At 33.1% G+C, this 17,467-nt stretch overlaps 1 protein-coding gene across 3 annotated transcripts in view; it reads left to right on the top strand.

Annotated features, from left to right (window-relative positions):
* Positions 1–17,467, top strand: part of LOC143075322 (vacuole membrane protein 1-like) — a 162,074-nt gene that overhangs the window by 10,846 nt on the left and 133,761 nt on the right. For 2 of the 3 annotated variants that reach the window (XM_076250708.1, XM_076250706.1), the window contains exons 1-2: positions 5,916–8,753; positions 10,542–10,607. In XM_076250708.1, coding sequence (XP_076106823.1) covers positions 10,557–10,607 — 51 coding nt within the window. In that variant the 5' untranslated portion in view covers positions 5,916–8,753; positions 10,542–10,556. The other variant, XM_076250709.1, reaches the window with a different exon arrangement.

The raw sequence follows: 17,467 nt of genomic DNA, 5'->3' as shown, positions 1-17,467 counted from the left end.
TAGAGCACATTAGGAATCCTTATGTATTTTATTTTCCCCTGATCTCTTGGCTAAGATGTCAAAGAACAAATGTATGAAATATTTAATCGCCGAAAATCTCTAAAGATAAGTAGTTTAGATTTCCGAAATTGCAAAAGTCGTAGGAATATTGTTTGTCATCAATACGTAGTCATTTACGTCAGCAGTCTATTAAAATAAGTTCGACTGATCACGCTGTTGGCGGCAATTTTGAATTAGAATACGAAATTTCGTATCTTTTCAATTTGGACGCAGGGGTTCAAATAAGCGGTGGTCCGAGGTCTGCGACCTTCCATTTTTGCAGTCGGACTTTCTACTTGGTTACTTGCTACGCCCGACATGCCCGACGGACCTTGAAAGAAAATAAAAAATTAACTTTCCAAACATTTTTACCAAAGTTTTCTAATAAACGATCTCAAACTTATTTTCATCATTACTATCCATGACAGCGATGTTCAATTAGTTCAACCGCTAGATTTATACAGAAAATCGCCGACAAATAATGTGTAAATCCGAGTAAAATCGTATCTCACTCCATCTGTCAAAAACAACATTGAAAATAAAATGGCGGCCGGGGAAGACAATTACAATATCGGATCCGATTCCGGAAGCGGATAATGGTAATCCCGGGTTTGGCTATCATTTAAAAAAAATCCAGACAGGTGGCAAAATACATCTATGCATGGTAAATAAATATAAACACTAAAATTGAAAACCAAAAGATATATGTAAAAGAAAGAAAAAGGAGAAAACATTTTGTACACAAATTTTAATGTCAAAATCCAATACAATGTGACAGCTGGGAACAGTTTATCTAACAATATATATGTTCCTGGTAACAGTATAAATTTTCTTTATCAGTGATAAATGTTGGTAATGCATGTTAGATGCTTTTAAAGTTAAACATATTACTGCAATTTCAAGGGGTATTTTTTTCTTCTCAATTTTGATGGGTCAGTTAAAATAGATGGAAGTTTCTTATATAAAATAAAGATGTACATGTATGATTGCCAATGAGACAACTGTTCACAAGATACCAAAATGACACAGACATTAACAACTATAGGTCATCGTACTGCCTTCAACAATGAGCAAAGCCCATACCATTACCACATAGTCAGCTATAAAAGGCCCCGATAAGAAAATGTGAAACAATTCAAACGAGAAAACTAATAGCCTTATTTATATAAAAAAAATAACTATGAAACAAATATGTAACACATAAACAAACGACAACCACTGAATTACAGGCTCCTGACTTGGGACAGGCACAAATAGTGCAACTATATATATGATACCTGAATGTAAGCAAATCTTATTATATACAGTCCGCCAAAAGTTAAGCACCACCTATTTTTATTGCATCGAATTTTTTTCAAATATAAAAAATCAATGATTCCTCGAAAAAAAGAAAACAATCATATAGCAATTTTGCTAATGTATACCATAAACAAACCACAAATATAATTTTGGTCACTTATGAAGGTTCTATGCATGTAGGTTTTTCGTTCATATAAGTAGTGTTAATTACACAATTCAGAAACAGAATTTAAGTTTCACTGTGATTTTTTTTTTTTACAACAATTGATTACCTAATACCAATAAAATTTTCTACATATAATCTTTGGTATGTTTGGTAAATTTAATGTCAATATTTGAGTCAATAGCATGTGTAACAACCTCTCTTCCGGTACAATTTCATAACACGACGTATCATTCTCGGTACAAGCCTTCAAAACTTTAGTTAACGAATCTGTTGCATTAAACAACAAATGCCACTTTAAAATCGACAAAATATTGTGAAGGTGGATCTCTGCGATTGAGATTTCCGCCAATGGCACCTCATACATGTTTGGTAGGGTTTTTGTATTGAGACATGCAAGGTCAAAACATAGTGTAAATGGCTTGTTGCTCTTTGGACTCGGTTAAAATCCGTGCCCTGTGTGGTCTAGCGTTGTCGTCCATGTACAAGGGTCTTGACAATGTTGACGCAAGTGGGGGATTATTAAAACAAGGGACTAAAATGTGTTAAGGCATCAAATCTCTGTATGTCTGTCCGTTTATGTTACCCATCAGAATATGCATACCCAGCTTATAACGGTATAAGAAGCAATCCCGTACTGGAACAACACCAGCACTGAATGCAGTCCTTGTGCAAACATTGTCTTGGCCATCGGCCGTTTTGTTTTCCCGCGAAATTCGTATTATGGGGTCTACTGACAGTAAAAGATACTGATTCCCATCTGACCAATGAGTGTTTTGTCAGCTTCCTATTTTCAAGCATAGAACGTCATTTTCCCATTGAAACCTGACGATAGAGTGCCTGCTTGTAATTACAGGTCTCTATACACCACGACTCGCTCTTAGGTTGCCTCTATGCAGTCGACGGACCAATGTACGAACACTAATACGACCACCTGGGGAAACAGTGTATTTGTTAACTCAGAGATGACCTTTAATAAAAGGTTGCTTGACTGCTTTATCGGAGTTCAATCTTTTTTGTCGTAATGAATTTTCTTAGTGTGTGTTAAGGGTAATTCATAACACCAAACATACATTTTTTTTTCGAAATTGTTAAAAAAATATTGCCAATTATATTTCGGTGGTGCTTAACTTTTGGCGGACTGTATATATAGGTGGAGTCCATTGGGCCACTCTGCCTCCTCCTGTTTGATAACTTTGAAACGGATGAGATCCCCAACCCTCGACCATATACATTCATGTATGAGACTAAATAAATAATCAAATGAAATATAGGGGAAGTCCCCAGGGTCACCCCACCCCCTCATGTTTTAGAACTTGGAAACAGTCGAGATTCCCACCCCTAAACCATATTTATTCATGTATGGGACAATATATAATTAATCAAATGAAATATAGGGGGTGTCCCTGGGGATCACCCCATCCCTCCTGTTTGATAACTTGGTAACGGTCGAGATCCCTATCCCTAAGCCGTATATCTTCATGTAGTGGACAATATAACAAATCAAATGAAATATGTAGAGGGAGTCCCTGGGGATCACCCCACCCCTCCTATTTGAGAACTTGGAAACGGTCGAGATCCCCACCCCTAAACCATATATATTTATGTATGGGACAAAATAATAAATCAAATCAAATATGTAGAGGGAGTCCCTGGGGATCACCCCACCCGTCCTATTTGAGAACTTGGAAACGGTCGAGATCCCCACCCCTAAACATATATATTTATGTATGGGACAATATAACAAATCATATGAAATATAGGTGGAGTTCGTAAGGCCACTCTCCCCCTTCCGGTTAGAGAATTTGGAAACAGTTGAGATCACCAATTTTAAACCATATATATTCATGTATGGGACAATATAACAAATCAAAGGAATAATGTGGGGGTTCCTAGGGTCACTGTTCATCCTCCTGTTTGAGAACTTGGAAACATTCGAGATCCTCAACCCTAAACCATATTTATTCATGTATGGGACAATATAACTATTCAAATGAAATATAGGGGGTTCCCTGGAGGTCATCCCACCCCTCCTGTTTGAGAACTTGGTAACGGTCATGATCCCCACCCCTAAACCATATATATTCATGTATGGGACAAAATAACAAATCAAATGAAATATAGATGGAGTTCGTGGGGCCACTCTACCCCTTCCTGTTTGAGAATTTATAATGGTCGAGATCCACTATCTTAAACCATATATATTTATGTATGGGATAATATTACAAATCAAATAAATTATAAGGGGGTCCCTATGGTCACTGTACACCCTCCTGTTTGAGAACTTGGAAAAATTCGAGATCCTCACCCCTTAACCATATATACTCATGTATGGGACTATATAACAAATCAAATGAAATATAGGGGAAGTCCCTGTGGTCACCATACCCCTCCTGTTTAAGAACTTGGAAACAGTTGGGATCCCAACCTCTAAATAAAATGAAATATAGGGAGAGTCCCTGCAGTCACCCCACCCCTCCTGATTGAGAAATTTTAAACAGTTGAGACCCCCACCTTTAAATTAAACCATATATATTCATGTATGAGAACTGATCAAATGAAATAAAGGGAGAGTCCTTAGGGTCACCCTACCCATTCCTGTTTGATAACTAAGTGTACTGTTGAACACATACAAACTCAGATTTCTTTCTAGGGAAGCAAGTCTATTCATACTTTTACAAGCTCGTACTAAAGTCAATTTGAACTTCTAACAGTCAACCAATACTAACGTTAACGAACTGCAATCATTGCAAACTTGTACCACTGCAGACTCATGACCATGAAAAAAATATACTTGATATATATATATATATGTGTTGCTTTTAAAAACTTTGACAAAATATGAATTATTTGCCTCAATGATTAATTCATTAAATGAACATAAATGTACAATATATGATTGTTTAATGTTTGTTCTTTTTAAAAAAATCTTCAAAAAACAATTTGAAGCGACAATATTTGTCTTATTATATAAACTTCTGCCAAGTTTGCCTCTGCTTTTTTTTTTTACTTAACTGCCTACAGCGCCTTTGGTGCTTTGATTAATATATTCTTGTCTATTGTTTTATTTTTTATTTTCAGGGATTTATGGAAAAATCTAAATTAGCTGTACATAACCTTGTACAGAAATTTGGATTCTTTGGTATCTTAGCCTGTGCATCGGTAAGTACTGACCCCAAGGGTGACTGGGGAATAGAAATATGGTCACTTGGTCTTCTCTCGACTGGCAGTAAAACGCTTGCTGAAGTGGGGTGTCCGTTTGGCTGTGCGGGATGTATCAAGTTCGCAGTCACGTCCGGTCAGAATGGGGACGTTAAATCCGATGTCTCGTGTAAAGAGAGTGCCACGCTCTTTGCACGTAAAGAACCCTTGCAACAACTCTTTGAGGGGTCCGTAGGTGGCCTGTTGCAAGGCAAAATTTCTTTCCCTATCCAATAAACCCTCATTTTCCAGTGGCAGTCCAAATTTCCCCGACCATCATCCCAGATGGCCTCTATTGTGACAAGACCTACCTATTGTATTTATTGTGAACTTGTTCTCGTCCTGAATATGCATGAAATAATTGCCACTGGACGTTAAGCAACCAACAATCAATCAATCAATCGGTAAGTACTAAGCTAGATAAACATTACTGGGGTTTCTATGTAAGGTTTAATCTTAATAAATGGTACTTTTGATTTGTGTCTGAAATTCTGAATACTGATTAATTTTCGCGACTCTTGGGGGAAGAAAAATAACGCGAAATTAAATCGTCGCGAATATGTATAACTTGGATCTTTCCTTATTAAACTATATCAAGTTAACTAAAAAATCGCGAAATTAAATCGCCGTGAAGTAGACTAGCTGGAGATAAACGCGAAATAAAGTATCCGCGAAAATAAGTTGGTTTACAGTATGCAGGTATTAATCTTAAAAACATCACTTCTGGAAAAACTTTTCCAAACGACAAAACATTTTTTCTATAAACATGGTCAATTTGTCCATTATCAGACAAAAAAACATGCTTTATTTTAATCTGTGCCTCTTTGTTCTTTAATTCTATTTTTAAATCTGTATAAGAAGTCTGTCAGTTAAATATATGAGTTGCAGATGCTCAGATGTTGGTACATATCTATTGATAAAATATTAGATATAGGCTAATTTTAGAAATTGGTATTGTAATCTTTTAAACATTGAAAAAGCATAGATTTTATTTAAGCTTACTTCATTGTGAAACTGGATTGCCTCTGAATTTGTATAAATTCAATTTTGATTGTTTTGATTATAAATTTTACTTTTTTTTACAGATACCAAACCCTCTGTTTGATTTGGCAGGAATAACATGTGGTCATTTTCTCATTCCATTTTGGACATTTTTTGGTGCAACATTAATAGGAAAAGCTGTTATTAAAATTCATATACAGGTAAGTTCTATGTTATGTTGTTGGGTAGCTATATCATAATGAATACTCATTTATTGTAATTCATACACATTTGCAGTGTACTATAGAACTAGAGGCTCTAAAGAGCCTGTGTCGCTCACCTTGGTCTATGTGAATATTAAACAATGGACACAGATGGATTCATGACAAAATTGTGTTTTGGTGATGGTGATGTGTTTGTAGATCTTACTTTACTAAACATTCTTGCTGCTTACAATTATCTCTATCTATAACAGTACTTTCTGTGGAAAATGTTATTGAAAATCTTCAAATTTTAAGAAAATTGTTAAAAATTGACTATGAAGGGCAATAACTCCTTAGGGGATCGTCGTCGTCGTCCGAATACTTTTAGTTTTTGCACTCTAACTTTAGTAAAAGTGAATGGAAATCTATGAAATTTTAACACAAGGTTTATGACCACAAAAGGAAGGTTGGTATTGATTTTGGGAGTTTTGGTCCCAACATTTTAGGAATTAGGGGCCAAAAAGGGCCCAAATAAGCATTTTCTTGGTTTTCGCACTATAACTTTAGTTTAAGTTAATAGAAATCTATGAAATTTTGACACAAGGTTTATGACCACAAAAGAACGGTTGGGATTGATTTTAGGAGTTTTGGTTTCAACAGTTTAGGAATTAGGGGCCAAAAAAGGGCCCAAATAAGCATTATTCTTGGTTTTCTCACAATAACTTTAGTTTAAGTAAATAGAAATCAATGAAATTTAAACACAATGTTAATGACTACAAAAGGAAGGTTGGTATTGATTTTGGGAGTTAAGGTCCCAACAGTTTAGGAATTAGGGGCCAAAAAGGGACCCAAATAAGCATTTTTCTTGGTTTTCGCACCATAACGTTAGTATAAGTAAATAGAAATCTATGAAATTTAAACACAAGGTTTATGACCATAAAAGGAAGGTTGGTATTGATTTTGGGAGTTTTGGTCCCAACAGAATAAGGGGCCCAAAGGGTCCAAAATTAAACTTTGTTTGATTTCATCCAAATTGAATAATTGGGGTTCTTTGATATGCCGAATCTAACTGTCATGACTGTGTATGTAGATTCTTAACTTTTGGTCCCGTTTTCAAATTGGTCTACATTAAGGTCCAAAGGGTCCAAAATTAAACTTAGTTTGATTTTGACAAAAAATGAATCAGTTAGGTTCTTTGATATGCTGAATCTAAAAATGTACTTAGATTCTTGATTATTGGCCCAGTTTTCAAGTTGGTCCAAATCGGGGTCCAAAATTAAACTTTGTTTGATTTCATCAAAAATTGAATAAATGGGGTTCTTTGATATACCAAATCTAACTGTGTATGTAGATTCTTCATTTTTGGTCCTGTTTTCAAATTGGTCTACACTAAAGTCCAAAGGGTCCAAAATTAAACTTAGTCTGATTTTAACAAAAATTGAAATCTTGGGGTTCTTTGATATGCTGAATCCAAAAATGTACTTAGATTTTTTATTATGGGCCCAGTTTTCAAGTTGGTCCAAATCAGGATCTAAAATTATTATATTAAGTATTGTGCAATAGCAAGTCTTTTCAATTGCACAGTATTGCGCAATGGCAAGAAATATCTAATTGCACAATATTGTGAAATAGCAAATTTTTTTTTAATTAGAGTTATCTTTCTTTGTCCAGAATAGTAAGCAAGAAATATCTAATTGCAAAATATTGTGCAATAGCAAGATTTTTTTTTAATTGGAGTTATCTTTCTTTGTCCAGAATCAACTTAAATCTTTGTTATATACAATATACAATGTATATTCACTTTTTACTACCAACTGATAAATTAAAATAATCTTTACCATTCAGTGATAACAAGCAGTTTTTTTTACATCTTAATATTTTATGATGTATTTAAATGAGTAGTTATTGTTGCAAACTCCATTAGAAATTTTAATTGAGATTAGTTTTGGAATAAGGGAAAGGGGGATGTGATTAAAAAAATTGGGTTCAATTTTTCTCATTTGAAATTTCATAAATAAAAAAGAAAATTTCTTCAAACATTTTTTTGAGAGGTTTAATATTCAACAGCATAGTGAATTGCTCTAAGAGAAAACAAAAATTTTAAGTTCATTAGAACACATTCATTCTGTGTCAGAAACCTATGATGTGTCAACTATTTAATCACAATCCAAATTTAGAGCTGAATCCAGCTTGAATGTTGTGTCCATACTTGCCCCAACCGTTCAGGGTTCAACCTCTGCGGTCGTATAAAGCTACGCCCTGCGGAGCATCTGGTTTTTCTGATGAACACATGAAGAAGGAGCTCACTTCTTTCAATGCATACATACACATTCTCAGTCAAATTCAGTGTTTACAGTCAAATATGCCAGATTACATGTACATGTATATAATTTATTTGTTAAGCATGAAGGATTATGATACAAAATGTGAATTGTATGCAATTATTCATATTTGCTAGACAAATAAATAGCTTATACTGCAAAAGTATCTGTTTTCACCACATAAATGTCATTATGGTGTCATTTGTTTACATCACAACACCATTTGTATTTATATACTATACATGTAGATAGTGTAAAAAAAATAAAACTCTGGAACGATGAACAGAAAATGGAACATTAACAATGATTAAAAAAAAAATGGTATTTTTACCTAATAGTGATATGATAGTGGGATTTTGTATTGACAGTTTTTATGGACATTTACTTTTAGATATACCTTGGAGTATGGAACATATACCTTTGTTATACATGTATCTTTCTTTTTTGTTACAGTATCGAGAAAAACAGAGTGATTGGTTTGGTCAGCATGGTAAGAACTGACATGTGACAGTTTGCATCATGGGGGATCCTAATGGAAAATTGTGTGTAAGTAAAATAAAATCTCTTATGTCTGAGATTTTTATTTCATGTACATTAATTATAACCCATGGATCAAAGTTCTGTAGGGTATAATGTTTTTGACTTTGTCCATCAGTCCTGTTCTAGTCATCCCAACTCCTCTGAAACCACTCAACAGAATTTTATAAAACTCTGTAGATAACAAGAACAAAATATGTAGATGTGTTTATCGACAGAAAATTACGATACACTGTTTTTTCTTTCATTACAATACATTGCAATATCAAAAAAAAAAATGTCAGATTTTTATAAATAAGCAAGTTATAATATAACTTCTGAATGAATTAAAATAAATCGTACACAATCGTCTTTGGATGCGTTATATGTGGGCACACTGTGACCATGTGATTGTTTCAAATCATCAATCATTTGATTCAAATGTCATGAATGTGGGAGATTAATAAATGATGTAAAAAAATCTGTAAACACATAAACATGATAAAGACAAGAAGAAGAATTTAAAATTTGCAAATCCAAAAACAAACAAAATTTGCAGAGTTTTCTCCAGCTGGGATGCGTTGGTTTTTATTGAGTCCTAAGTTAAATTATGACCATATTTGTTGACCATTGTAACAACTAGATATGGCTTTTTATTCCCTCTATGTCATGTGTGCGTTTTTGAAATTTGCATGTGAATATTAACAGAACTTCTCATTATTCATGTTATTACCATGTAAATATTTTTTGTAAAAAATGCAAAATAACTTCAAAATGTATGTACACATTATACTTATGATACTTTTTTTTCTTGTAGCACAGAACCTTTACTCATTTGTTTAAATCCGAGAAATAAGATTGGTTTACTGTGGCATCAATTCTAGAAAACACCTTTTCCACTGTTAAGCTACAAGTTCCAAATATAAGAGATACTTTTGTCATCCTACTTACACCTGAAATATACTTTTATTAATTGTTGCAATGCCAATGGCGTCTTTGCAGGGTTACTCACACTAACAAAGAAATTCACTTATGTTAAATCAGGGTACTCACCATTTGACCATGACCTTAGGATGAAAGACAACAGCCAAAGCACCCTTCCTTTGCTTTTAATTTTTTTCCCCAATAATACATGTACATGTATGATTTTGTATACATTATTGTTCTTCTAAAACTTCATGCAATGAAAATAGCATGAAATATATGCTTTCAAAATGTTGCTAAACATTTCTTTGTTCATATCTCGCAAAAGTGTAATTATCTTCTTTTCATACTGGAACCATTCACATGTGCTTTGATACAATGACCATATTTCTGGCGACTACATGATGTTTGGCTAATTAAAATGATTAAAATCTTTTTGTAAGTGCTGTTATACATAACAAAAAAAGTAAAATAACAGAAATACTGAAATCCAAGAAAAATCCTACAACAACCATGACAACTGACAAAATCTAATCACCAAATTCATCAAGCAACATAATCCAACGTTAACAGTTCTGAATATAAGTTACACAATACTTTACAATTGTTAAGCACTGGTTATGTTTCATGCTATTTAAAATCCTAATAATTATAAACAACCTTGGCTTATGTAGTTAGGATTAATTTCTGCAAGCACTTAGTATAATAAACATACTGCCCTCAATTGATGCAATTCTGGGCTGGCAAACAACTGCATTCAGAAATATTAATTCAACACTTGCAACGTTGTCTTAATGTTAGATTTATTTTTCTTTATTGGATATTGTACCTCAACACTTAAGACAGTATATATATTTACTACATATTTATTTTTGTATTTTTTTTCTTTTCTAGATCAGATAACACAGGATGTTACCACTGTGGTATGACTATCAATTCATGGCATTAGTGAGCCGAAAGGTTTGTAAATATTGTAGCTTTGCCTTTTATTTTTCAACCTTTTATTTTTAATTTTGTGTTAAATGAGGTCTTAATTTCCATTTAAGTTAAATATTTCTTTACAATTATGGAAACAATGCTGAATTTTCTGTTTCCATTCTCTAACTGAAGTTTGCATCAACCAAATAATATAAAAAATGTATACACAATGCTTATTCACACAAATTTTTAATGAAGCATGAATTTGGGTACATTCACTTTTAACGTTATGGGTTTATATGTCCGTTTGATACAACCGCAAAAATAATTAAAAAAAATTTAGTTGATATTTGTTATACGTTGTTGTCATCTGCCTTGTTGAGCGTCATCCAAGACCAATGATTTCGGGATAATAACTTTAGTATTTATAAGTAAATAGAAATCTATGACCACAAAAGGAAGATTGGGATTGATTTTTAGAGTTTTGGTTCCAACAGTTTAGGAATGAGGGGCCAAAAGGGTCCAAAATTAAACTTTGTTTGATTTCATCAAAAATTGAATTATTGGGGTTCTTTGATATGCCGATTCTAATCGTTTATTTAGATTTGTGATGTCTGGGCCCCTTTATCAAATTGGTCCACATTGAGTTCTAGAGGTTCCAAAATTGAACTTTCTTTGATTTCATCAAAAATTGAATTGTTGGGGTTCTTTTTAAAATATGCTGAATCAAATCATGTATTTAGATTTTGTATATTGGACCATAGCAGGTAAATGTCCAATTTAATTTTTTTAAGTTCTAACACAACATTCATTGTGTGTCAACTAGCTATGTAGGCCAAAAATTAATTATTGTTTGTTTCCTTTTCCACGACTAACCCTGTAAAATCACTGCAACACGAAAATTTTTATTGGCCATTCTTGTCCAAATTTTTTTTTTCTATGTTGGTTTTTAGTGATATCTTTCCGATGCGTTGGTTTTTTTTTATACCTTTCTGATGCTGCAGTCATCAAACGTTTTAAATCAAAGCTTTTTTGCTTTGAAGCTTCTATATGATTTGGAATCAAGGAAAACAAACATAATGCCTTGCCACATGATTTGTGTTGTGTGCAAGGGTGATCTTAAATCTGAAGCATCTTTCAACCCACTGAGTGCACCTTGATTGGATTTGTCTTTAACCTCTGTTCCTGTTTAAAGGATAAAATCTTTTGAGTAAAAATAGTCTGAGACGTCTGAACAGGTTGAGCACAAGTCAGGAAATATATTTCCTGCTTTCAGAGAACGTCCCTGATTTCTGGTGTAAAAAAAAAGTTTAAATGTGATTTCATTTTTATGCCCCACCTACGATTGCCCCACCTACGATAGTAGAGAGGCATTATGTTTTCTGGTCTGTGCCTCCGTTCGTTCATTCGTTAGTTCGTCCATCTGTGTGTCCGTTCGCTTCAGGTTTAAGTTTTTGGTCAAGGTAGTTTTTGAAGAATTTGAAGTCCATTCAGCTTAGTACACATGTTCCCCATGATATGATCTTTCTAATTTTAATGCCAAATTATAGTTTTGACCCAAGTTTCATGGTCCACTGAACATAGAAAATGATAGAGCAAAGTTCAGGTTAAAGTTTTTGATCAAGGTAGTTTTTTAACTTTAACTTTCTTAAACTATCCTGGGTTTGTACCAAACTTGGACAGAAGCTTGTTTATGATCATAAGATAGTATCCAGAACTTAATTTTGTAAAAAATTAAATTCATTTTTTTGGTATTTTTCGGGCGTCAATCAAATGTTGTCCGTGCATTAACTCATGAACCGTTCAACCAAAGCTTTTAAAATTTTAATATGTTGTTACTGACAACTAAATGAAGGTCAAGTTCAATAATGGCGATTTTGACTTTTACCGTTCAGGAGTTATGGTTCTTGAAAGATTGAAAAATGGTTTTTCCAGTCGTGTCCGTGCATTTACGCATGAACTGTTCTACCAAAGCTTCCCAAATTTTAATATGTTGTTACTGATGACAAAATGGAGGTCAAGTTCAATAATGACGATTTTGACTTTTACCGTTCAGGAGTTATAAAGACTGAAAAATGGAGTTTCCAGTCGTGTCCGTGTATTTACACATGAACTGTTCTACCAAAGCTTCCCAAATTTTAATATGTTGTTACTGATGACAAAATGGAGGTCAAGTTCAAAATGACGATTTTGACTTTTACCGTTCAGGAGTTATGGTTCTTGAAAGATTGAAAAATGGTGTTTCCAGTCATGTCCGTGCATTTTCTCATGAACCATTCAACCAAAGCTTTTGAAATTTTTATATGTTGTTACTGATGACAAAATAGAGGTCAAATTCAACATGTTCAATAATGACGATTTTGACTTTTACCGTTCAGGAGTTATGGTTCTTGAAAGATCGTAAAATGGCGTTTCCATTCACTTTATTGCATTTACTCATGAACCATTCAATCTAAGCTTTTCTAATTTTAATATGTTGATACTGATGACAAAATGGAGGTCAAATTTGATATTGACGATTTTCCCTTTCACCATTCATCAGTAATGGTTCTTGTGATATTGCTAGGACACAAATAAATGTTAATAAATCCGGTTTGCTGTCGTTGTGACAGCCTCTTGTTTTCCTTTTTTTGTTCAGCCTGCGATTTACAGCAAAAGTAGGTGAGACACTGGGTTCCGCGGAACCCTTACGAATTTTTTCATTACAAATTTTATTCATCACACTATTAGTTATTGCTTTATGATATGGTACAAAAATCAACTAAAAAAAATCAATTTTGTTTGCCCCCAGGTGACTTTTAATATGTTTATAGCATTGAAAAAGCTCCAAATTATCTCCCTTTGATGCAAAAATACATTTTTTTGGCATTAAAGTTGAAATATCTTTTTTAAATCATCGATGACCTATATTTTTTATTATTGTTTTCAAAAAGCTGTACATAAACTAAATACTTGTAAAATTTAAGCGATTTCTGTAATTTAGTTCTTTTTTTATTTCGATATTACCTCTTTTTCTCCTATTAGTTCAACAGTAAATAAGGACATTAACAAAAAATTATGCTTCTTTCAGAGGCAGATTGTTAGCGTAAATGAACGGTGACCCAATTTTTTAATTTCATTTTTAGCTCACCTGGCCTAAAAGGCCATGTGAGCTTTTCTCATCACTTGGCGTCCGTCGTCGTCGTCTCTCGTCGTTACCAATTTTTCAAACATCTTCTCCTCTGAAACTACTGAATGGATTTGGATGAAACTTAGCATGATAGTTCCTTAGATTATCCTGCACAAAGTGTGTGCTTCGATTTTTGATCCGTCAAAAAACATGGCCGCCCTTACTTTAAATAGAACATAGGGGTCAAATGCAGTTTTTGGCTTATATCTCAAAAACAAAAGCATTTAGAGCAAATCTGACATGGGGTAAAAATGTTCATTAGGTCAAGATCTATCAGCCCTGAAATTTTCAGACGAATCAAACAAACCATTGTTGGGTTGCTGCCACTTAATTGGTAATTTTAAGGAAATTTTGCAGTTTTTGGTCATTATCTTGAATATCATTATAGATAAAGATAAACTGTAAACAGCAAAAATGATCAGCAAAGTAAGATCTACAAATAAGTTAAAAATGACCAAAATTGTCAATTGACCCCTTAAGGGGTTATTGTCCTTTAATGACAATTTTTTCACAATTTGTTCATCATATTTGCTAACTTTAAAAAATCTTCTCCTCTAAAACTACTCAACCAAATTCAACCAAACTTCAACTGAATGATCAGTAGGGTGTATAAAATAAAGTTTGTGTTTTATTTTCTATTTTGTCTAAAAACATGGCCGTCATGGCTAAAAATAGAACACAGGGTAAAATGCAGTTTTTGGCTTATATCTAAAAAACTCCAGCATTTAGAGCAAATAAGACTAGAAGTTAAAATATTTATTAGGTCAAGGTCTACCTGTCCTGAAATTTTCAATTTGCAATTTGCAAAATAAATAATTTCTTGTGCTACTTCCAAAAAATAGAAAATATTCTGACTAGAAAAAAAACCATGTCCCCCTACAAGTTAAATGGTCCATGCCTAACTGTTATTAATGAAATCATTTAACTGTTTTGCTGTTATTGGAGCCCCTTGCCCCTTCTCAGCAGTGGAATAAATCCAAATCATGAATGAAGAAATTCGAAAGAATAACAATTTAATAATGTAACAATAACAATTTTATTGTTAAAATTCTTTTATTGTAACTATAATGTAATAAAAATAACGTCCTGCCGCTCTTCTTGTATGCATATTATATTAGAAGGAAACATGTAAACATGGTAGAACTTGTATTTCTAATATTGAAGAATTGTTAGCTGTACATGTTTGCCTGGCATGGTTCAATATGTTCAATAAGGCATTGTTTACCAGGTGAGCGATTCAGGCTCTTGAGAGCCTCTTGTTCTATTAAGTATATGATAAAGTTCATTTATCATGTTTATAGAAAAATATAAAGAAATCATATATTAGAAAGAAAAAAAAGATTTATACTGGAGAGCCCCCTTAATATAAACATATTTTATTTGTAATCATCAAAGGGAATGAGACACAAGCTAAGACTTATGATGTCTTCTTTGGTATCTTTTCTTGTCTACATGAAATTTTATTTTGCTGTTATCACAGTCCAGGCAATTACTGAAAACTGTAATATTACTTTTTTATATAATATTACAAGTAAAAGTAATATTACAAAAAATAGTAATATAATTCTTATATTACTAAAACCTGTAATATTGTTATATTACTGAAATGTGTAATATAGTCTCCATATTACATAAAACAGTAATATTACTAGAAAATGCCTATATTACATAGAACTGTAACATAAGGCTAAAAATCACTAGGTTTTCATACTTTAATTACTATAATAATTTAGACATATGATGATAATAAATCAATTATTAAACAATTCCAAATAATAATAATAATCCAATTAAAGTACATAGTATCAATTCAAAATAAAAAATCCAAAGTAAAACTATTTTCTCCTTACAATGTAAAATATAAAATAAATGCCAAATTTACTAAATCATAAAATGAACTTAATCTCAAAATCAAAATATAAAAGTCTTAAAAGTATTTTCTAAAATTAAATTATGATTCAGAGATAAATTTTGTCTCAACACTGCACAGTCAACTAGTAGACTGGTAAAACAATCTTTTAGGTCTAGTATAATGACATGAGCATGACGAGTAGTGTGAGGTTACGCTTCCAGAACACTGACTGCTATCTTAAAATATTCTCAAAAATAAAAGGGGAGTCAAAAAATACATTTTTGTCCAAACACTACAAAGTCAACTGGAAGACTGATCGTCAGTCCTACAGGTCCAGTATAATAGACTTTAGCAGTGCAAGTTTGTGTTTCCGAAGGGTGACTGCTCTTCCAAAATTTTGCAACGATATTTATACTAAAACACAAAATAACTCAATTTATCCCGACATGTTAATATTACTCTCATTAGCAAAAATAGACTTTAATTAACAACGCCTAATCATATAATGTTTTGATAAAATCTGTGGATGCTAATTGTCGAGCCTGCAACTTTTGTTGCAGAAAGCTCGACATAGGGATAGTGATCCGGCGGCGGCGGCGGCGGCGGTGTTAGCTAACTTCTTAAAAGCTTTATATTTTAGAAGGTGGAAGATCTGGATGCTTCATACTTTGTATATAGATGCCTCATGTTACGAAGTTTCTGTCAGTCACATGTCCAATGTCCTTGACCTCATTTTCATGGTTCAGTGACCACTTGAAAAAAAAGTTCAGATTTTTTGTAATGTTGAATTCTCTCTTATTATAAGTAATAGGATAACTATATTTGATATGTGCGTACCTTGAAAGGTCCTCATGTCTGTCAGACAGTTTTCACTTGACCTCGACCTCATTTCATGGATCAGTGAACAAGGTTAAGTTTTGGTGGTCAAGTCCATATCTCAGATACTACAAGCAATATGGCTAGTATATTCGGTGTATGGAAGGACTGTAAGGTGTACATGTCCAACTGGCAGGTGTCATCTGAACTTGACCTCATTTTCATGGTTCAGTGGTAAGTTATATTAATCTGAAGATCTGTTTACTTTTTTGTGATGATTCTTTATCTTATTTTAGAGTGATCATGTTTATTAAAAATACATGTTGTGCCGTATCTCAGAAACTATTTATGATTATTCCATAAATCTTCACACACTTTTTAGTTATATTAAAACCACAAAAGGAAGATTCAGATTTTTTTTTTGGTGGTGATGGTCCAAACTGTTTAGGAATTACGGGCCAAGACCAGTATTTTTCTATCTATATCTATATAGTCAATCTAGACTTCAAAAAAAGAGTGACGAAAGATACCAGAGGAACAGTCAAACTTATAAATCAACTAAAATAAATTGACAACATGCACCTGGCTAAAAATAAAAAAGACAAACAATAGAACACATGACACAACATAGGAAAATAAAGAATAAGCAACACGAATCCCATCAAAAATTGGGGGTCATCTCAGGTGCTCCAGAATGGTAAGCAGATTCTGCTCCACATGTGGCACCCGTCATGTTGCTTATGTAATAACAAGTCCGGTAAATAGTCTAATTTGGTAGGTCACATTCATGAAAGGGAAGGGGATTGTAGTAACAACATAAGGAACATATCCGATATCATTTGTGAAACAGTTATTTCATAACTTCAACTTATTAATACCTCAAGTAGAAGGTTGCATTGGGATTTTCACACCAAAATGTATGTCGCTTGAAAAATGTCTCACTGAGTCATGAAATGTTTACAGATATGGTGTGTCTGAATGATCTTGATGTGAATGTTTCTTTAAATTTAATTTCTTATTGTCTGTTGATAAGTTTATCTTGCTGTTAAAAAGTGTTATACAATA

The sequence above is a fragment of the Mytilus galloprovincialis genome, chromosome 5 (genome assembly GCF_965363235.1).
Source record: "Mytilus galloprovincialis chromosome 5, xbMytGall1.hap1.1, whole genome shotgun sequence".
Taxonomy (NCBI): domain Eukaryota; kingdom Metazoa; phylum Mollusca; class Bivalvia; order Mytilida; family Mytilidae; genus Mytilus; species Mytilus galloprovincialis.
This window is presented reverse-complemented; position numbering and strand designations above follow the sequence as displayed.